The 20,281-nt window shown below is 55.2% G+C and overlaps 2 protein-coding genes across 8 annotated transcripts in view; both read left to right on the top strand.

The window, feature by feature from the left end:
* COL16A1 (collagen type XVI alpha 1 chain) overlaps positions 1 to 6,538 on the top strand; it is a 92,846-nt gene extending 86,308 nt beyond the window's left edge. For all 7 annotated transcript variants that reach the window (XM_075121382.1, XM_075121381.1, XM_075121386.1 and 4 more), the window contains 9 exons: positions 651 to 701; positions 1,297 to 1,386; positions 1,919 to 1,954; positions 2,755 to 2,799; positions 3,083 to 3,271; positions 3,501 to 3,567; positions 4,020 to 4,196; positions 4,544 to 4,621; positions 5,299 to 6,538. In XM_075121382.1, coding sequence (XP_074977483.1) covers positions 651 to 701; positions 1,297 to 1,386; positions 1,919 to 1,954; positions 2,755 to 2,799; positions 3,083 to 3,271; positions 3,501 to 3,567; positions 4,020 to 4,196; positions 4,544 to 4,621; positions 5,299 to 5,501 — 936 coding nt within the window. In that variant the 3' untranslated portion in view covers positions 5,502 to 6,538. The remainder of the gene's footprint in view (positions 1 to 650; positions 702 to 1,296; positions 1,387 to 1,918; positions 1,955 to 2,754; positions 2,800 to 3,082; positions 3,272 to 3,500; positions 3,568 to 4,019; positions 4,197 to 4,543; positions 4,622 to 5,298) is intronic.
* A 3,019-nt stretch (positions 6,539 to 9,557) lies between these two features.
* PEF1 (penta-EF-hand domain containing 1) lies at positions 9,558 to 19,566 on the top strand. The gene is made up of 5 exons (XM_048825705.2): positions 9,558 to 9,802; positions 14,170 to 14,470; positions 15,707 to 15,862; positions 17,112 to 17,255; positions 18,166 to 19,566. Exons 1-5 carry the CDS (start codon positions 9,779 to 9,781, stop codon positions 18,393 to 18,395), a joined length of 855 nt encoding a protein of 284 aa, XP_048681662.1. The 5' UTR covers positions 9,558 to 9,778; the 3' UTR covers positions 18,396 to 19,566.
* The last annotated feature ends 715 nt before the right edge of the window (positions 19,567 to 20,281 follow it).

Below are 20,281 nucleotides of genomic sequence, written 5' to 3'. Positions count from 1 at the left end.
GTCCCAGCCAGCCCCAAACTGAAACTCCCTCCAGCCCCTCCTCCCCTGGGCTTTGTTCCTTTCCTGGGCCAGGAGGTCACCTGATTCCTTTGTTCTCCAACACTTTTGCTCTCACCTTGCAGGGGGGAAGGGCCCAGGCCATCAGTTGCCAGGAAACAGGGTGTCGGCCATTGTCTGTGTCCAGACCCCTGCACACACCTGCCCTCTAGGGCTCTGCAATGATCATACACCCTTATCCCACCACCTAGATACTTAAGAACTGCATAGGGGAAACTGAGGCACCCCCACACTATTCAGAGGAAACATTAAGAACAGTCCCACTTCGTCACAACTTGCTCCTAAATTAAATGACTAGCGGGCAAGGCTGCTCGATGGGACAGTGTCCAGAAGTCTGGTGGGAGGTGCCATGGCTGTTCTGGCCACGGCGCTCTTACCCCCTGTCCTGTTCAATCTCCCATTGCTTTCTCCAGTTTAAAGAAGCGAGCTGACGGGTATAGGGGACACTGCACGGGGCCCTGCCGTGGCAGCACTGCTCCTGGCTCCCTGGGCGGGTAGGAGCCGATTGGCCTTTTCCTAGGGCTGGCTTCGGCTCCTGCCTCCAGGGTAATTGTTACTCTGTTAAATGTCCTAAATTTCTTCTCACTCGTTAGGGTCCCCCAGGAAGCCCAGGCCAGCCGGGCCCAGCCGGAATCACAGGAATGGTAAGTGCTGCCCCAGGGGCCTCTCCTTTGGCACAGATCTGTAGGAACATGTTTAGTCTCCTGCAGCCTCGTTCTTCCCAGAGTTGGTCAGATGGGGAGAGCAGACCCCACCCTGAGGTTCTCGCCCTGGCCTTGTTAGTAGCTTCGTTCTGCCAACATCATAAGAAATGTTCCCAAATGCCACCGTCACCCAGCCAGAGGCTGTGCATGTCCAGCCTTGCAGCACCAGCTGAACTGCCTTTGCCAAGCAACGTTGGCGGGCTGGTGGCACGCAAAGCCGTGCCATGCCAGGGCCATGCTCGGAAGTGAACATGGCTGATGGACTTGGGAGGTCGGCTGGGATCTGATTCAGGATCCAGTTCTCCAGCCTTGGTTGGATTAGGGGCCAGGCGAGGTGATGTAGGCCCCAGTTTCCAATTAGGGCATCCACATTTGAGAACCGGCTCAGCGGTCGAGCTCCCGTACCTTGCCCGTTCTTATCACGAATGCAAGTTTGAGTGCCCGGGTCCACACCTGGGCACCTATTGATGGCTTCGTTCTCACTCTCAAAATAACGTCTGAAACCAGCGCTCTCTCCTTTTTCCCCATTCTCCAGGGACTGAAGGGCGAGAGGGGATCTCCAGGGGAAAGAGGTCTCGCAGGGATGCCCGGGCAACCTGGGACCCCAGGCCACCCTGGACCACCTGTGAGTGCTGCATGTCAGCGGAGACGTGACACGGAATAGGGCAATGCCAGAGCCTGGAGCGCACAATGTCCGTGGGGGTAGGGGAGAGGCGGGGGAGAGCCCCCGTTGGAACTGCACTGTGGGCAGGGACGTAGAACAAAGCACACCAGCATGTTCTGAGGTTGCCAGGTTCCTCTCTATGGTGCCAGGTTTGCCAATTATGGCATGCCAGTCTGGGCTCTGCCAGGCTTAGCCCATCCATCCTTCGCTGGGTGCGGTGTGGATTCGGCAAAATCCATCCATCCATACGACAGCACGTGTGTGCTTGGCACTCGCTGGGCACTGCCTCTGCAGGGGCTGCCCTGGTGACCTCCCTGTTGGGTGTTGTGAAGTCTTTACTCCCAATGTGCGGTGCGAACCCTCAGAGAGTGCTGACGGGGTCTGAGCCCGAGATGCGTTCTCAGCCTCCCTTTCCTTGGGAGCGTGGGCGTGCGCGCGGGGTGGAGCATGGAGGGCTCTGGGACGTTTCATGTTTCCGTCTTTGGTTTGCCAGGGCGAGATGGGCGCGGACGGAGCAGCTGGGAAAGAGGTATTGTGATGCTGGCCATGATGGCTCCCCCCCTCGCGCGCTTTCTGTCCCACAGCAGTGAGTGCGGCAGGTCCACACTGCGCTCTCTGCCCTGTACTTCTCCCAGCCCATTATTGCAACAGGATCGTGTTTGCAGTCGGTGCCGCTGCTGAGACAAGACACCCGGCACTTACTCCGGCAAAATTCCCCTGGGCATCAGCGACGTCTTGCCCAGCAGTGCTGAGTGCGCCATAGTGCCCAGCTGAGGATAAATAACTACAGCCTAGGAGGCAATGCTCAGGCCTGGCTTTCCCTCGACCCCGGACTGCACCAACACGACATCTCGAGCTGCTTTTGTGATCTAGAGCTGGACCCCTAGCGGGAAGTGGCTCCCCAACCCACAAAGTTTCCTACACTGCCCACTCCCTGCCACCAGGGGCAGGAGTGACTGGGTGGGATCTGTGGCCTGTGCTATGCAGGAGGTCAGACTAGAGGATCACAGTGGTCACTTCTGGCCCTAACATCTTGGACTCAGACATGGCATCCAGCTGCCCAAAAGGCGGCAAAGCTCCCGACCCGAATGGATGCGCCAGATCGGCTGCAGCCATTCGGAACTCCTCTTTGTTTAGCTTTAAGCTTCCTGATCCTCAGAGCCTGTGAGAGAGAGAGCACTCCCCAGCCATTCCTGTCTCTCCAGTATACCACCTTCCCACAGGCTGAGACCCTGGCACCAAGACGGCCAGGGGCCACCAGCCCTAGGTCTAGAAATCGTTTCAGAGCAGAACTTCCCGTGACCACTGCTCCATTCTGCCTCCTCCTAGGGCCCACCAGGGAAGCCTGGACCGTCAGGACCGACTGGCCAGAAGGTAAGAGCAGGTCGGCTTTGCTCCGTGATGCTGAGCCTAGTGCTCTGGACAGCTGCTACGCTGGGGCCATGTTCCTGAGCAGAGGGGACTGTGGAGGCGGATGTTCCCCCAGCTGCAGGCCTGCTGCCGGGGATCCCCAGAGGAGCCAGCCCATGTTCAGATTGCCCGGAGAGCTGCTGTGCTGTAGAGAGAAGCCCGTCTCTTGTCCGGGTGGGGAAAGGTGACGAGGAACTGGAGAGATATCTGCCTCTGACAGTGTCTGGCTTCTTCCTGTGTATTCCAGGGTGAAGCTGGCACTGCAGGGGAGAGAGGGCATCCTGGTGAGAAAGGGAGAGCTGGCATGCCTGGAGGACCAGGGAAAAGTGGCTCCATGGGCCCTGTGGGACCACGTGGCTCTCCAGGAGAGAGAGGCCACCCGGGCTCCCCAGGACCTGCCGGCAGCCCGGGGACGCCAGGACTCCCAGGCACAATGGTAAGGGGGGAGAAGGGGTAAGTGCCTGCTGCTTGGGTGGGGGGGGGTTCTCCCAGAACAAAGCAGCCTGAACAAGGGTTCACAATCTGGCTCTGAGCACCAGGACTCCTGGGTTCTATTCCTAGCTCCACTACTGACTCACTGTGTGGCCACGGGCGAGGCATGTCATCCTGTTGCCTTTTCCCAGGTTGAGTTTTGCTTTGTGGTTTTTCCCGTCCCCTCTCTCTAGGGAGACATGGTGAATTACGATGAAATCAAGCGGTTCATCCGGCAAGAGCTGAACAAAATGTTTGACGGTAAGCGGGGTGGTGGGAACTGGAGGCTGGAGGGCTGGACCAAGCTGCAAGTGACGGCTTAGTGCTTGGCACATCCAGTCTGAAAGAGCTACACCAGTCTCTGGATCCACGTGTCCAAATCCTGGAAGGATTAGCGCTGTCCTTCATCCAAGGAGATCAAAGTACCACTACCTAGTGTAGGGTGTGCCAAGTTAAGAGCCGAGGATCTGTGTGTGCATTACATCGCAGAGCCCGGTTTGGCCCAGGCTCCTGGACATCCCTCCAGCAACGTGCTGTGTCCTCTGAGCCAGTTGTCACTTCCTGAGCTGGCGTTTCCTGTGCACTTCTAGACCCCGCACGGTCTTCAGATAAGCCCCCACCATGGTGGGCTTCCTACACCCCTGATAGCAAGAGTTTGGGGTCGATAACTCCTGACTGGCACAGTCATTGGCTCCCCGTGTGTCTCTCTGCAGAGAGGATGGCATACTATGCCTCCAGGATGCAGTTCCCAGTGGAGATGGCTGCCTCCCCAGGACGACCAGGTCACCCTGGTAAAGATGGAGCGCCAGGGCGGCCAGGGCCTCCTGGGTCCCCTGGGTTACCAGGACAGATCGGGAGAGAAGGGCGGCAAGGTGTGCCAGGCATGAGAGGTAGGTCATTCTTCTGGAAGCTCTTTATTTGCATCTCCTCTTCCCTGATGTTTCTGCGGAGTTTCAGAAATGGCCACCAGGGTCAGGAGATGTTTAGTGGCGTGGTGGCCGCAGCTGGAATTCACTGCTGCGGGATTGCAAAGCAGGTTAAGGGAACTCCAGAGCCACTGGCCTAAGGGGGCTCCTGCCAGCCCATGGGTGTGAGTCACGCCTTCTCTTTCCACTGGTGGCCTTGCAAGTGCTCACTGTCTTGCTCAGCCCCGTGGAATCATCCTTTCCTCCCTCTCTGTTGCTCACGCGCATTGGGCTCTGTGAGTGGGGTTTCTTACTGTGCTCTCGCATTTCAGGTGAGCCAGGCACCAAAGGAGAAAAGGGAGAGAAAGGCATTGGCCTTGCGGGAGAAAGCGGTCCACCGGGGGCGCCTGGTAAGACCCCTGCACTTGTCACAACCAGGACCCAATTTGTTCTGCATTTTTAAGGTCAACTCGTTAGCCCTTCCTGCTTCAGGGACCCAGAGGGCGATAGGTGCCTGGTGCTTCAGGGTGAAATCTCCTCCTGATTCAGCTTCTCCCAACAATGTGAGACAGACTGAGGGTCTCAGACCAAAGCCTTTCCATCCAAACCCTCTGAACTGTGGTGGGTCAGCTTTAACGGAGTCATAGAGTTTAGGGCCAGAAGGGATCACCAGATCCTCTAGTCTGACCTGGATCTCACAGGCCACCAGCACTGAACCCAACAACTGAAATCAGACCAACATGTCACCGCCCACAGGAGACGTAGCTGTTATGTGCCACAGGCAGAGAATGGGAGGGACCAGGGTGCCCGGGGCCCCCACAATGGCAGGGAAATGAGTAAGTGAGATAGACCCAGATAATCCTGGCCAGTAACCCACACCCACATACTGCAAAGGAGGGCAAAATAAACCCCCAAGGTCACTGCCAGTCTGACCTGGAGAAAATTCCTTCCTGACCTCGCATATAGCGATCAGTTAGACCCTGAGCACGTGAGCAAGAACCAGCCGGTCAAGCATCTGGGTTTGGCTTTGCACAAACAGCCTTCTCAGCTCCTCTCTTCCCTCCCCTTTCTTGTTTCTCCTCTTCAGGTCCACAAGGGCCACCAGGATATGGCAAGTTGGGTCCGCCTGGACCTATGGGACAGCAAGGCATCCCAGGTGTTCCTGGACCACCAGGAGCTACAGGGCAGCCTGGAAAGACCGGGCATTGTAACCCTTCAGATTGCTTCAGCATGATGCCCCTTGAGCAGCCTATGTACGAGCCCAAAAACATGAAAGGACCCTTAGGCTGAGCGGACCTGTAGGGCATTTTCACAAAGGACTCCATTGGGAATGACCAAAGCTCAGCCCTCGCGACTGGTCGTGAATGATGTTTTTATTGCTGTTAATATTTTTTTCTTTCAATTTCCAGTGGGGTTAAGTCTCTCATGACGGCATTTGTGTGTGTGTGTGTGCGTGTGTGTGAGCGTCTCTTCTTGTGTTTGTAAAGGGAATTGGACACTGCCAGCTGGGGTCAGCCAAAATCCATTTCATGATGGTGTCTCCGCTTATCATTGCCTTGGCCAAGTCCACACCTTCCTGTGTCTTCTCTAGCTTCTTCTGTCTTTTTAATGATTAGTCTTTCAATACCTGGTCATCGCCAGCACTTTGGGCACTGGGGCCGAGAAAGGGGGCAATGCGAGGGAAGGAAGGGTATTTTTAACTATCACACTCCTGAGCAGCCTCAGGTGTTACAGGGTGGGAACTTCGGGCAACATTCCAGATCCCACCTCCATCATTTGTGAAATACATACCCCCGTTCACACGGTTGAGACAACTCTCTCTCTGCCCCCACGTGCCTTTCGTGTGTGTTGCAGCACATGCTCTGCTGCTCCCTTCATTTGTAACATGCCAGCATCACACGTGCCGTCGGCCACCTCCTTGTCCTGGTGCCAATGTAGCTCTTGAATTAGAGAGGGCTCCTGCACAAAATCTTGGCCCTCAGCATAGAGCCATTATAGGGAAAAACAAGACCAAGCAAGCTGGATCACCAAGACGTTTTTCAGCACCTGCAGCAGGCCTGTGTGCATCTTCGCATAGACATAAAGCAGAGCACTCTGCACTCGTGCTGGCCTTTTCATTTTTGTTTGGTGGAAAAACAAGTGTCTAACCTACACATCAAGCCTGGGTTGCTAAGTGCTAGACTGGTTTCCAAATATTAAATACAACATCTGAGCATTCAGTTACCACTTTTCGGCTCTGTATGCAAAAGGGAGGGCTGCTTTCCTCCCTGAAGCAGGTTGAATCTGGTGAGCAAACAAACAGAAAATAATAAAACATTCCTGCCCAAGCTCTGTCTGCATCTTTTTAAGCAAATATATATATAAATCTTGAGCACTTCTGTCTATCACCCTTGGGACAGTAACAGCTGAACTTCTACCGGTTTGTCCTTCCCCCAGCCATAGATGAAACGAGCCCCAGAGTATGTACTAAAAATGGATGGAGCTCAAAAGGTTGGAAGACAGCCCAACAGTGTGTATTCTCAATGGAATATCTGGCATCTGGACCAGGAACCCGTGTACTGATATATTCCCTTCCTTTTAGTATTTGTCATCTCTTAAGGATGTAAGAAAATCATTTGTACCATCCATCAGCTGTTTTGTCTGTCATGAATAAGAAGTCAGGCCCAGATCCTCAAAAGTACGCAGGCTCCTAACTAACAGCCATTGATTTCACCAACAGAGCTAAATGCTGTTTCATATAGCAACATACCATGGTTTCAAGAAGCAACGGCTTTTCCCCTAAGAACCAGGCTATAACCTAACCCCAGCAGAGTTGTCGAGGATAGTTTTATAAACTAGTAACAATGGAGAACACAAGAGTCCCAGGACCCCCTGGTCAGGAAGACTGGGGGAGCCAAACCGGTCCCAGCAGCAGCTGTGTGTATAAGTTTGCAACCATAGCGTGGGCAAGACCGTAAGGGGAAGTTCCTCCAACTCCTCATGAAGGATACACGGTTACAGTTGGTCCTTGCTGTCATTTGTTAGTATCCATCCCCCAGAATAGCCCAAACTTCTGCCCAGCAGCATCCATTGAGCTGCTAAACCAGAATACAAACAGGTAACAAGCACATCGGAAGAGTGGGTCTTAGAAACTCCATTAGCCAGACTGCTGTCTCCAGTGGAAAGAGCTCAGAGCCTGCATATTTACTGTTCCATAAGGTGGGGTGAAAAAAACAAGGTTAAGTATTGATGTGCTTGAGTAAACCAGCAGCCCAGAGCCCAGCAGAATTCCCATCACTCGCGTTCGCAGGAACAGGAGCAATTTCCTGAGGCAGAGTATTTAAAATTGAACCCAGCGTGTCTCTCTCAGCCGCTGCCTTCCGAATGTCAACTGCTCATTTCTTACATGTCCGGGAGACCGTGTCTTCGTGTCACTAATGGGCTTGATAAACACCACGTAAATTGGCTCCTCGCACCACTTCAAATAGGGAAGGCCAGAGCTGCAAAATAACGGTCTCTTTGCGTTTCCCTTAGTTGAAGCCGCAGCCTGCGCTCAGCTCCCCAGCTCAAATGTAGACTTCTGGGTTTGATCTAGTTCTAATAGGCATTCATCATTTCTAAGCAACCAGCTTGGAAGCAGTGGTGCCCTTTGGCATAAGTCAGCGGGCATGGCTGGAAAAGGGAGGGGGGTTAGTGCGGAAGTTTACACATCTCTCTAGGTATCTCAGAGCAGTGACAGCCCGTGGGGTATTGCCCTATCACTGAGCTAGGAGTGAGTGCCAGCAACTTATTTAATCAAAACAGTATCTATCGCAATCGGCCGAGGGCTGGCAGCCTGCTGAAAGACGCTCATCCTTCCCCGCTGGAGGAGGGAAATGGCTTTAAGGCCAACCCTCAGAATCACAGCAGTTAGAAATGGAGATGATCCCTCAGATCCTCCAGTCTCTGCTTGAGGCTAATGGGATGGTTTGTTCCCTGCAGTACGCTGGCTCTCAGGCCTTAGCCCTCTCCCCAGCCTGCGACTGGGATTATTTAGCACCCCGCTAAGGAACTCTGCCCAGCCGCAGGCCAGTCCCAGAATGAGGAGGAGAAGCTGGGATCGGCTGCTGCCAGAGGGAGCGAGGGTGTAAGAGCAGCAGAGCCCGGAGTGGGGCGGGGGGGAACTGGAGAGGAGGGAACACACGGAATGGAGATGCCCTCCCAGCTTGAGCCATCCTTGCCCCCCACCCTTCCGACCCAGCACTAGGCCCCTTGCCCCCATTAACTCAGAGAGGAGGGAGGATCCCTGCAGTAACCCATGGGTTTGGGGGCAAGGGCCTGGGCCAGGCAGGACAGAGCATGGGGCAAACACTAAGGGGCAGGGGTTGGGGAAGAGGAGACAGGGGGCGGGGCAGACAGGCACAGGGTCAGGGCCATGGCGCCAGAGACAGGGGGCGGGACAGAGGAGCACCTAGAGGCAGGGCCATGGGGCCAGAGACAGGGGCGGGACAGAGGAGCACCTAGAGGCAGGGCCATGGGGCCAGAGACAGGCGGCGGGGCAGAGGGGCACCTAGAGGCAGGGCCATGGGGCCAGAGACAGGGGGCAGGACAGAGGGGCACAAGGGCAGGGCCATGGGGCCAGAGACAGGGGGCGGGGCAGAGGGGCACAAGGGCAGAGCCATGGGGCCAGAGACAGGGGGTGGGGCAGGGGGCACAAGGGCAGAGCCATGGGGCCAGAGACAGGGTTCGGGACAGAGGGGCACAAGGGTAGGGCCATGGGGCCAGAGACAGGGGATGGGGCAGAGGGGCACAAGGGCAGAGGCTTGGGGCCAGAGACAGGGGGCGGGGCACAAGGGCAGGGCCATGGGGCCAGAGACAGCGGACGGGGCACAGGGGCAGGGCCATGAGGCCAGAGACAGGGGTCGGGACAGAGGGGCACAAGGGCAGAGCCATGGGGCCAGAGTCAGGGGGTGGGGCACAGGGGCAGGGCCATGGGGCCAGAGACAGGGGGCAGGACAGAAGGGCAGGGCCATGGGGCCAGAGACAGGGGTCGGGACAGAGGGGCACAAGGGCAGGGCCATGGGGCCAGAGACAGGGGTCGGGACAGAGGGGCACAAGGGCAGGGCCATGGGGCCAGAGACAGGGGTCGGGACAGAGGGGCACAAGGGCAGGGCCATGGGGCCAGAGACAGGGGTCGGGACAGAGGGGCACAGGGGCAGGGCTATGGGGCCAGAGTCAGGGGCTGGGGCATAAGGGCAGGGCCATGGGGCCAGAGTCAGGGGGCGGGGCAAAGGGGCGGGGCCAGAGACAGGGGGCGGGGCACAGGGAGGGGCGGGGTTAGAGGGGGCAGGCAGCTCAGCGGTGAGGCGGGGAGCTTCTCTCTCTAGGCCTCAGGGCGCACTCTCTGCTGGCTCTTTAAGAGGCCCGCCCAAACCCCCGTCACGTGATCGCCCTCTGGGCGGAGCTACCTGACTGAGATCCAGTAGAAGCCAGTCAACGCTCGCCTAAGAGACCGGCAACCAATCAGCGAAGCCGCGGGGCGGGGCGGGAAGCTGCGCTCACAGCGCGGGCGGGGTAGAGGCGGCGAGCTCCGCCGCTCACAAAGCGCCATGGCCGGCTACCCGTACGGGCAGGTGAGCGCGCGCGGGGCGGCCTGGCCAACGCCGGGGGCTCTGCCGCTAGGCCCGGCCCTGGGGGTGGGGGAGCTACCGGCCGCCCGGCCCCTGCGAGCCCCCCCTGCCGCGGGGGCCTCTGGGAGAGCTGGGGGTGGGGCTGGGGAGAGGGCGGTGCAGGAGGGGTGGGGGTGATGTGGAACGGGGGTGGGGCTGGGGGCGGTGGGGGCGGGGTGGTGTGGAAGGGGGCTGGGGCAGTGGGGCTGGGGGCGGTGTGGTGTGGAAGGGGGCTGGGGCAGTGGGGCTGGGGGCGGTGCAGCGGTGTGGAGTGGGGCTGGGGGCAGTGCAGGAGTGCGGCGGTGTGGAAGGGGGCTGGGGCAGTGGGGCTGGGGGCAGTGCAGCGGTGTGGAGTGGGGGTGGGGCGGTTCAGGAGGGGCGGTGTGGAGTGGGAGTGGGGCTGGGGGCGGTGCAGGAGGGGCGGTGGGGCTGGGGGCGGTGTGGGTGGGGTGGTGTGGAAGGGGTCTGGGGCAGTGGGGCTGGGGGCAGTGCAGGAGTGGGGCGGTGTGGAAGGGGGCTGGGGCAGTTCAGGAGGGGTGGTGTGGAGTGGGGGTGGGGCTGGGGAGAGGGCGGTGCAGGAGGGGTGGGGGTGATGTGGAACGGGGGTGGGGCTGGGGGCGGTGTGGTGTTGAAGGGGGCTGGGGCAGTGGGGCTGGGGGCAGTGCAGCGGTGTGGAGTGGGGGTGGGGCGGTTCAGGAGGGGCGGTGTGGAGTGGGGGTGGGGCAGTGGGGCTGGGGGCGGTGGGGGTGGGGGCGGTGTGGAAGGGGTGTGGGGCTGGGGGCAGTGCAGGAGTGGGGCGGTGTGGAGTGGGGGTGGGGCTGGGGGCAGTGCAGGAGGGGTGGTGTGGAAGGGGGGTGGGGCTGGGGGCGGTGCAGGAGGGGGTTGGGGCGGTGTGGAAGGGGACTGGGGGCAGTGCAGGAGTGGGGTGGTGTAAAGGGTGGTGGGGCAGTTCAGGAGGGGCAGTGGGGCTGGGGGCAGTGTGGAAGGGGGGTGGGGCTGGGGGTAGTGCAGGAGGGGCGGTGTGGAAGGGGGCTGGGGGCAGTGCAGGAGTGTGGCGGTGTAAAGGGCGGTGGGGCTGGGGGCAGTGCAGGAGGGGCAGTGTGGAAGGGGGGTGGGGCTGGGGCTGGGGGCGGTGCAGGAGGGGGTTGGGGCTGTGTGGGTGGGGTGGTGTGGAAGGGGGCTGGGGGCAGTGCAGGAGGGGGGCGGTGTGGAAAGGGGCTGGGGGCAGTGCAGGAGGGGCAGTGGGGCTGGGGGCAGTGCAGGAGGGGCAGTGTGGAAGGGGGTTGGGGCAGTGTGGGTGGGGTGGTGTGGAAGGGGGCTGGGGGCAGTGCAGGAGCGGGGTGGTGGTAGAGGTGCCATTGGTGGGGCTGTGGGGTGCTGATGGCACGTGAGGTGGTTCTGGGGGGTGGCTGTGGCATTGGGCCAGTTGTGGATGCCTAGGCAGAAGGGGGGGCTGGTGCTGGAGAGGGGGTGTGGCAGCCTGGGGTACAGTGGAGCCCCAGTGGCAGGGTGTCACCCGGGTGGCTCCAGGCTGGTGTCAAGGGGGTGCCATCAGCAGAGGCAGAGTGGGGACTGATCGGGTGGCTCTGGGGTGACATCACAGGGTGTGTTGGCACCAAGGTGCTTGGGGAGGCGGGTGGAGGGGGTATGATTCAGATGTCAGCACTGTTTAACATGTCTGCTCCCCTGCCTCTCCCCCAACTGGATCTGTCCCGGACCCCAACAGGTCCCCAAGTGGCCCTGGACAGTCCCCTGTCAGAATGACACAACACAGCACTACAGTGTTGTTTCACAGGCCCCCAAACTGATTGGGCTTCCCCGTTAAAGGTCCCTCTCAGTGTAAATGGTGCGACAGCTGGCAGCCCTGGTGCCTTCCACAGAAATTATCAATTGCTGTTTGTCCCCAAAAGAGCCCAAGGGCTTTACACACTCCAGCAGAGCCAGTAAAATGCAACCACCTTTGGCATGGACAACAGCATCTAGTTGGTGCCTGGTGCAGTAGCAGGAGGGAACAGAGTATAAAAGGGCAAGATTTTCAAAAGCGACTAGTGATTTTTGCTGCTTCAATTTTGTGGGGCTCAGGTTGAGACACTTTAAAGGGACCCACCTTTCAGAGAGTAACTGACCACCTGCCCTCTGAAAGCAGGCTCCTTCCACGATTTTCAGAAGACACAAAACTGTGTAGCGCTAAAGTGTACAAAGTTTCCTGTCATCTCAGTTGTGAGTTGCCTTTTCTGATGTCAGCAGTTTACAGCCCTAACCAGTGAATTTACAAGGATGTGGGTGGGGTGGGGATAAAGCTTGGCTCTGTTGTGTCTTGTTCCTCTTCCCTTATTGGCTGGGGTTGCTTCTCTTGGGAATAGGCTGAACGCACCCACCTCAGGCTGCCTAGGGTTTGTATCCTTCCATTGTCTCAGCTGCCCTTCATTATATCCGAGGAATAATGGTCTGAACTGGGAGTCAGGCGACTGTGCTTGACTTACGGGTATGTCTTCACTGGAGACTAGCCTGGCTGTGAGCATCCACACTCGGGTCATACCCACGTAGCTGCGTTCACACTGGCAAAGCTCTAACTCAGGTGAAGAGCTCGGACTTCCGGGGGCAATAGTCTATGTTGTTTGTGCAGCACAGCGATGTGGGCCTGTGGCCGGCTAATAGCGCATTGAGATGAGGCTGTCCAGGATCGCACTTCTCCAAGTGCCGTGTAGAAATGTAGCAGGGTGTGGAGGATGTGGCATTTAAATGTTGAACTGGTGTATTTAAAGACTCATAGGTGGCTTCTGACGCAGGAGGAAGTAGGTAGAAGGGCAGGAAAAGATGGCCCTGAGGGAATTCTGGGAAGGCATTGGAGAACCGTAGAGGGTGGGTTACAGCCTGAGTTACAGCAGAATCTGGGCTCTAACCTATGCCCCCAGCCAGGTAAGCTAGTCCACATTCAAAGCACCCCCAAGCCCGGGTCAAGGGTTTTTGTGTGTGGACAAAACTGGGTAAGAGTCTGGTTTAACTCTGCAGTGAAGACTCATTGCTGAAAGAAAGGGGGTTTACTTTGGGCTGCTTTAAAAGGATTCACCTTTCCCATGAAGGTGCAGGGTCCTTGCTGTTTACATAACTGCAAGGGCATTTGTTCTGTGACTTTCTCAGGTAGGATGACAGGCACAAACCCTTCTGTTGTGGTCTCTGCCCAGTGCCTGATGGGGAGGTGGCTGCATCACAAAAACAGCCCTGATTGGCTCCCCAGGTGGCAGAGAAACCAAAGACTGAATTAGACCCTGGAGACTAAATTCAGCTCTCCTCCTGAGAGGAGACTCCTGCAGGTCCCAGCTACAGCCCGCTGGTGGAAGAAAAGGGTGTGTTAGGCTTGCTGTACCAGTTCTGTGGGTTCGGTGGCCATGGCTGTCAGGCCACCAACTGTCACAAACATGAAAGCTGGGATTTGCAAAGGCTCTGAAGGGTGTTGGGAACATCAGTGGGAGCATGGCATCTCGCTGTTTTAGGAGCTTCTGAAAATCCAAAGGTAAACTCTTTCACGCTGTGCAGTACTCTTACTAACTGGCCTCCGGCCGTGTTCTAGTATGACCCACTGTGCAATGTTCTTAACGCTACTGCATGCCTGTTGGTGTCGTACGGAGTATTTGTCAGATGAGGCTCTGAGAAGGCCGATTTACAGTCCTGGTAGCTACCTGTTGCTGGGTTGCGCAGGGAACCTAGGATGGCAGGACTCATGGATAGCTGGGTTCCCAGGTGTGCAGTGCCCTGTTCTGAGTGGGACAAGCAGCTACGGTTTGTTACAGAGAACTTCATGCCAGTGCAGAACATTAAATCTTGCATTTCTGGGTGTAAAGCCAGGGCAGGAACAGCTGCTGGGCTGGTTCAATCTATGCTTTACGCTCCCCAAATGACCTAAAATAATGCCCAGTGGGAGCGTAGGCTCATCATCCAATTTAACCCTAAATTACCGTACCCTGGGTCTTCAGAGTCCCTTCTGCTGGCTTAACTGATTGCTTGGTGTTTGCCAAGCGCTCTTGCTCCTTCCCTACCCTGCTGAACAGGGTTTGTTTCAAAAACTTCCCTTTGGGCTAAGCTGAAGCTGGGTCAGGGGAGTCCGTCTTGGAGGGTTTTAGTTATAAACTCTGGTCATCCAGAATGACTGGCACACTGTGTAGCCACGAGGATGGGGTACTGCGAGTAGTCTGGAGGGTTGCTGGTTGGTTGTGCAGCTGTGCTGCAGACTCCGGGTTGTTGGCCCCTGCAGCAGCTTTGTGCTTTCTAGTGTGTTTTGCTCTCTATGGGCTGTCAACGTGTCCTTTATTTCCCCCTTTCTCCTCCCACAGGGTTACCCCGGATCAGCAGGGCCAGCCCCAGGAGCCCCGCAGGGCGGTTACTATTCCGGAGGCCAGTATGGAGGTGGGCTGCCTCCTGGTGGTTCCTATGGCGGCCCAGCACCTGGAGGCCCCTATGGACCACCAACTGGCGGAGGGGCTTATGGGCAGCCCACCCCAGGGGGAGCACCATCTGGAGCTCCTGGGGGACCTTATGCAGGAGGCCCAGCCCCAGGAGGGCCTTATGGGCAGCCATCTACCAATCCGTATGGTGCCCCTCAGCCAGGACCCTATGGAGCCGGGGCTCCTGCTGGTGAGTAGAAAAATGTGTGATGGAATGATCCCGCCTCCCTGCACATGTTCTCCATTGCTGGTTCCTTTGCACAAACTTACTTATGGAGCTTCTCACGACACCTGCTAACTGGCTGCCCTCAGTGCCGGAGGAAGGCCATGTGCACGTGGGATGCACGGGGAAGAGCCCTGCCTTTGGTGCAGTCGTCACTAGCAAGCTGCCGTCCTTTGGGCTCTAAAGAGGTTTCCAAAATGGCTATTCCTTTCCCTTTGGCCAGGTGGCCGTTTGCTTGGCTGAATCTGGTGCCAGGATTCCCAAGTGCTAACTGCAGTGCTATTGTCTTTAAGCAAACACTCGAGGCCGTTTTTAAATTAGGATATTGGCTCCTGCACTGACCTGGCACTTTCCTTTAGCTGAGCGTTATGATCTGAGCACAGGACAGAGATCCAGAGACTCCTGACTCCAAATACCAGCTCGGATCCTGGCATCCACTGTGGCCAAGGGAATAGCCTTTCACCACTATGTACCTCAGTTTCCCATGAGGGTAATGACTAAACTCCCAGGGCTTGTTCTTTATTATTTGTAAAGAACCTTTCAGACGACAAGGCCTAGACGTGTGCTAACTGTCATTCAAAGGTCTGGGGAATATGTCTGGGGCCCACTTGAACAATATGCCTTACCCAGAAGAATGGGAGCTGTGGCATTTAACTGAATCGTTCATTTCAATTAAACTGCTGTTCAGAAAAACGTTCCCATTCGTTATTTAAGGCTCCGACGTGGAGGAAAAATGCTGAAGAAGCTGCAACCCCAAATGGTAGAAATAAAACTTTATAGTCGCACACCTGTCTCCCCTGAACTGGTTGCGTTTAGTCTGCCGAAAGGACCCAGCTTCCACTTGTTTGCACTCCACTTACAAACCATCTGAGGAGGTCTAATTTGCTTCTCTCTACTTTTACAAGACCTTGTGTGCGCCAAGTTCCGGCCATTATGAACCTGCTTCCGCAGGCTAGATCACATAGCCATAAAAACACATTTAGACTGGAAAAGCTGACTCAGCCTCTCCTTGTGGCTGATCAGCTGTAACCAGTCCCTCGGCACTTGCTGTCTGTTTTTTTGCAGGGTTCCTGTGCTGACTCCCAGCTGTTAGCGGTGAAGAGGATCTAGCTAGGTCCTAACAAAGGCTGCTTTGCTTCGTGACTAGCAAACTCTCATTTCTCTAGTGGATTGTGTGAGCCTTTATCCTGTTCCTCCTGACAGGTAACATGCCACCTGGCGTGGACCTGGAGGCCTTTTCTTGGTTCCAGACAGTGGATGCTGATCGCAGTGGCTACATCTCCATCAAAGAACTCAAGCAGGCCCTGGTCAACTCCAACTGGTCTGCATTTAATGATGAGACCTGCCTCATGATGATAAGTGAGTCCAGATGTTTTTTCCTTTTAAACTGCTTATGAGCTGCAATCTGTATTAGAACAGACATTGCGTATTGGGCTGAACTCTGCAGGGGTTGTTTTGTAATATTGGAAAAAATCCAGCTTTGTGCATTGAATTTGGATCTAATAGGGTGAATCCTAGGTCAAGTGTACAGCAGCCATGTATTTCCCCCTTGGCAAAGCATTTACTTCGCAAAAGGGATGTGAATGGCAGGCTGGCTGATTGCTTGAGATTAGGGATGACGGCTGTGAGAGACTGGGCAAACCTTCATGCCCCACTTGGTAGTGGTTGGAAGAGCAGAGGAGAAATAAGATGCTGGAGCCGAAGCTCACCGTGCAACTTGTGATGTCTTGGAAGCTGGAACTTCCCCAGCAGGTTTTTGTCATGCCCTTGGCTAGCTGATTGTTTAGCACTTACACAAGTTCAGTGCTGCATGACAGCCGAGGATAGTCCCAGCCTACTTCCCTGTGTGTCTAGCTCATCTTTCTAAGGACGGTTTGACTGTTAAGGAGGGCAACGGATAGACTGAAAAATCCAAACCACTTGCTATGGCAAACTGAATTCCTAACAGGTTCCACGCTTGCTGCAATACCCTGAGGGTGAAGGTTTTGATGCCATTGCCTGAAGGCCGCTGTGACATAAATGCCAACATTTTGATCAGCATAGTGCTTTCCCATTATGAATTCTGTTCCTGTGGTTAGGTTTGCTCCACAGCTCCTAAGCGGGAGAGCTTTCTGAAGTGGCAGCGTGGTCTCATGGCTAGAGAAGGGGACTAGGAGTCGCAATACCTGGGTTCTGTATCTAAGGGCATGTCTGCGCTTACCGAGGATCGATTTAGTGGGTCTAGTGAAGACCTGCTAAATTGACCACAGATCACTCTCCTGTCGACTCTGGTACTGCACCAAAATGAGAAGGTATAAGGCAAGTCGACAGGAGAGTTTCTTCTGTTGACCCAATGTGGTGTAGACACCGCAAAAGGTTGACCTAAGCCACATTAACTCTAGCTACGTTATTCACATAGCTGGAGTTGCGTAACTTAAGTCGATTAAGCCCCGTAGTGTAGGCAAGTTGCCAAACACCATCTGAACAGTGTGGAATGACACACTTCCCTGGGATGTAGCATGTTTGCAAAGCTCTTTGAGAGATTCTGATGGGAGGCGCTGTAGATGTGCATGGCACTGTTTTTGGATCACCCCTCATGGCCCTGCTCTTGCTGTTGGTTCCTCGGCAGACATGTTCGATAAAACTAAATCGGGACGGATCGATATCTTTGCGTTCTCGGCCTTGTGGCGCTTCATCCAGCAGTGGAAGAACCTCTTTCAGCAGTATGACAGAGACCGGTCAGGCTCCATCAGCTTCAGTGAGCTGCAGCAAGGTGAGATGAGAGGGGATGTGGCAGATTGTAGAGAGCAAGCAGGTGGCAGCGGCCTCAGGGATGGCAGCACAGTACCCATTGTGGTTCCTGTCCCTACTAGTTGCTCTCTGAAACCATATGGTGTCTGGTCTGGGGGCTCTCCCCAAACCTGCATGACAACTGCTTCAATGGTGTCAGTTCAAGACAAAGGTGGACGAATCAACAGTTCGGTGCTGGCTTGGTTGCCTCCCACTTTAAATAATTACAGCTATCCCCTCCTGCAGTGTAACAGCTGCATTCTAAACTCGTGGAACCGCTGTGTTATGAATGCACTGTGCTCGTTGAGCTTTAAGCGGGCTCCATGGAAGTGGTGCAGTTAAACCTTCTGTGGCTAACACTTCTCCTGCTTTCCAAGCATGGGGTTGTTACAGCAGATCCCTGTGCTCCTGCCTCTGATACGTGGAGAGGCTCCCACTCTAAAGTCGTGGCTACAGAGGCTGTGTGCTGATGCTGTGCGACCAGACACCTTTTGCCGTGACTCTGACCTGTAGGGTGTGTGCGTTGGTCCGAAGGCTGTAGGTGTCAGAGCAAACTAGCTTCTCTTTTTCCAGGAGACATTCTGCCCCCTTCCGCCTCCCCAAAATAACTCAGCTCTGCCTGGATCGCATATAGCTAAAGGCCTACTTTATCTGATGAACTGCTAAGATTTAACTGTCTATGGGAGGCAAGGGGAGTATCGGGAACTTGCACCTCAATTTATGTTCCTACAGCTCCATCCTGGGTTGTGATCAGCTGTGCTTTTACATAGCACTCTGGCATCAGAGCGGGGAAATGCCTCTGCGTATTCGGAGAGAGGAAGATGGACTGATCTCCCCAGGGAAGGGGTCTTTCGCCCAAGGGATTTATTCGGTCTTTGTTTCTTTACTCCCAGCTCTGTCCCAGATGGGATACAACCTGAGCCCCCAGTTCACCCAGCTGCTGCTATCCCGTTACTCTCAGAGGGCTTCCAACTCCACCATCCAGCTGGATAGCTTCATTCAGCTCTGCACCCAGCTCCAGAGCACGACCGAAGCTTTCCAAGAGAAGGATACCGGCAGGGTAGGCAGCGTGCGGCTCAGCTATGAAGACTTCCTCACTATGGCTGCAACTCGCATGTTGTGACGCCTTGGGACGTTTCTTTGCCTGAGGATAGAGTCACCGGGCGCGATCAATCAGCCCCTCTCGCCTGGATATGTATGTCCTCTGACAGGAAGGGTAAATCCATTCCATTTCCTCTCCCACCTGTGTAACAAAAGTGAAGTGCCTGAGAACGAGGGAGCGACATGGACAGGTGGAATCAAGCTGTGAACATGTGTGGCAGAAGCCCAGCTGTCAGCCGCTCTGATTTCAGTCTCCAGTCCACAAAACAATTTAGATGTCCCTGCCAAAAACATTGGTTACATTATATTGCCACCAGGGGGCACACCACATAAAAGGAAGGCCAGCATTGTAAATTACACTGCTTAGTAATGACAGGTTTCAAGTGTCCTCTGCCCCCCACCTCCTGCCAAGGTCAGGGCCAGTTCTAGGGGTGGGTGACAAGAACGGTTACCTAGGCACCAACTTTTGTGGGGGGGGTTGCCCTGCTGTACTGTTCAGCTCTGATTGGCCACCTTTTTTTCCTCTGTCACTCAGGAGGCCCCAAAAATGTTTTCTGCCCTTGCCAGCAAAAGAGCTAGGGCAGCTCCTGTCTCCGGTAGGTGAAACTGTACTTCAGTCCCCAAACTGTGCTCTCCTGCCACCCTGGGAGGGTGCTGTCCTAGTTGTCGGGCATCTGAAAACGTTTATTCCCCCTCAGCCGGCCTTATGGGGCTTGCTTCCTTGTTTCCCCACAGTAATTTAGGGCAACATCGACATCTTCCCTCGTACGATCCTTAATATCCAAAGTGGCAAGTGATGCCAAGGAGGGGCGATCATGCATTGCAGCATTTGCATTGACGACTGTTCCGATTCCTGTGCCCGAGTACTGGCGTTTCAAACCTGACTCCCTTACCAAAGATTAAGCATTTATCAAAACCATTGTTCACACTTCCTTTCTCTCGCTGTGGGGTCCTCTTCTTTTGTGACGTGTAGCTTGACATCTGAGTCATATCCAGTGCACAGTTCCTGTGCAGTGTGAAATGGGGCCTCTTGACTTGAGTGACAGAGGATAATTAGCTCCCTTTTTCTTGCCAATGTGTATTTGAGGTTTTTTGTTTTCATTTGTAGGGGCCAAAATCATGAAGGGCTTTAAGCTTCAGTAAACAGTTTATACTTAGAAAGATCACTGCAATAAAATACCATGTGCATTGTCGTTGTTGTTTGTTGCAGTAGTGCCTAGGGGCCGGGACCTGTTGTGCCAGGCACTGTACTAACACAGAACAAAGAGCTTTTCAACACCAGTCCTGCCATGTATTGTCTGTGGCCGCTCCTGGGGCCCGGAACTACCCCCAGAGCAGTCGTCACTTTCAAAGGTAGGGCCTCTGAAGTGTTGAGCACCAGCTGTGAAAGTCTGAGTACCTTCACCTCCCAAAGATGTCAAGAGAACTTGCGGGATTGGGACTGCCTTTTCCAGTGGGAGAGCCTGCTCTACACAGTTTGTGTACGGGTCTTACTAGGTCTCTTAGGGGGGTGATTTTATTTTTTTAATGGATACGGTTGTACCAGGACAACCCGTAGTGTGGGTGCAGTTATACTGGTGGAAAGGTGCCTTATATCAGTGTCATTTATTCCCCTTCCCGAGTCCTATGAAGGTTCTTATACTGGTATAGCTTGCACCAGTATGACTGTCTCTTACTATAAATGCAACCACGCTCGTGGAGCTGTACTCCTTTAACTATACTGGTACAATTAGTGGTCCAACTTGGATGTGTAGACTAGGCCCTAGACTAAGGGCTTATCTATGCATGGAATTGTTCCTGATTCACTGTTCTGATTAACTCCACGTCTGGACGCTCTCACATTGGTATAAAAAATGCCCACATAGGGAGCTATACACAGGGAGTTATTGCGCTTTACACCCTACCTTA

Source organism: Caretta caretta, chromosome 19 (genome assembly GCF_965140235.1).
Source record: "Caretta caretta isolate rCarCar2 chromosome 19, rCarCar1.hap1, whole genome shotgun sequence".
NCBI lineage: Eukaryota > Metazoa > Chordata > Testudines > Cheloniidae > Caretta > Caretta caretta.
The sequence above is the reverse complement of the archived record's forward strand: the minus strand, read 5'-3'. Positions and strand labels throughout refer to the sequence as shown.

What these genes read in the sequence shown, in the direction of transcription:
- PEF1 (XM_048825705.2), top strand. Translation starts at nt 9,779, where the DNA reads ATGGCCGGCTACCCGTACGGGCAG. An exon ending in GACCTGCCTCATGATGATAA is followed by an intron (nt 15,863 to 17,111) that starts GTGAGTCCAGAT and finishes GTTCCTCGGCAG; the next exon opens with ACATGTTCGATAAAACTAAA. An exon ending in CTTCAGTGAGCTGCAGCAAG is followed by an intron (nt 17,256 to 18,165) that starts GTGAGATGAGAG and finishes CTTTACTCCCAG; the next exon opens with CTCTGTCCCAGATGGGATAC.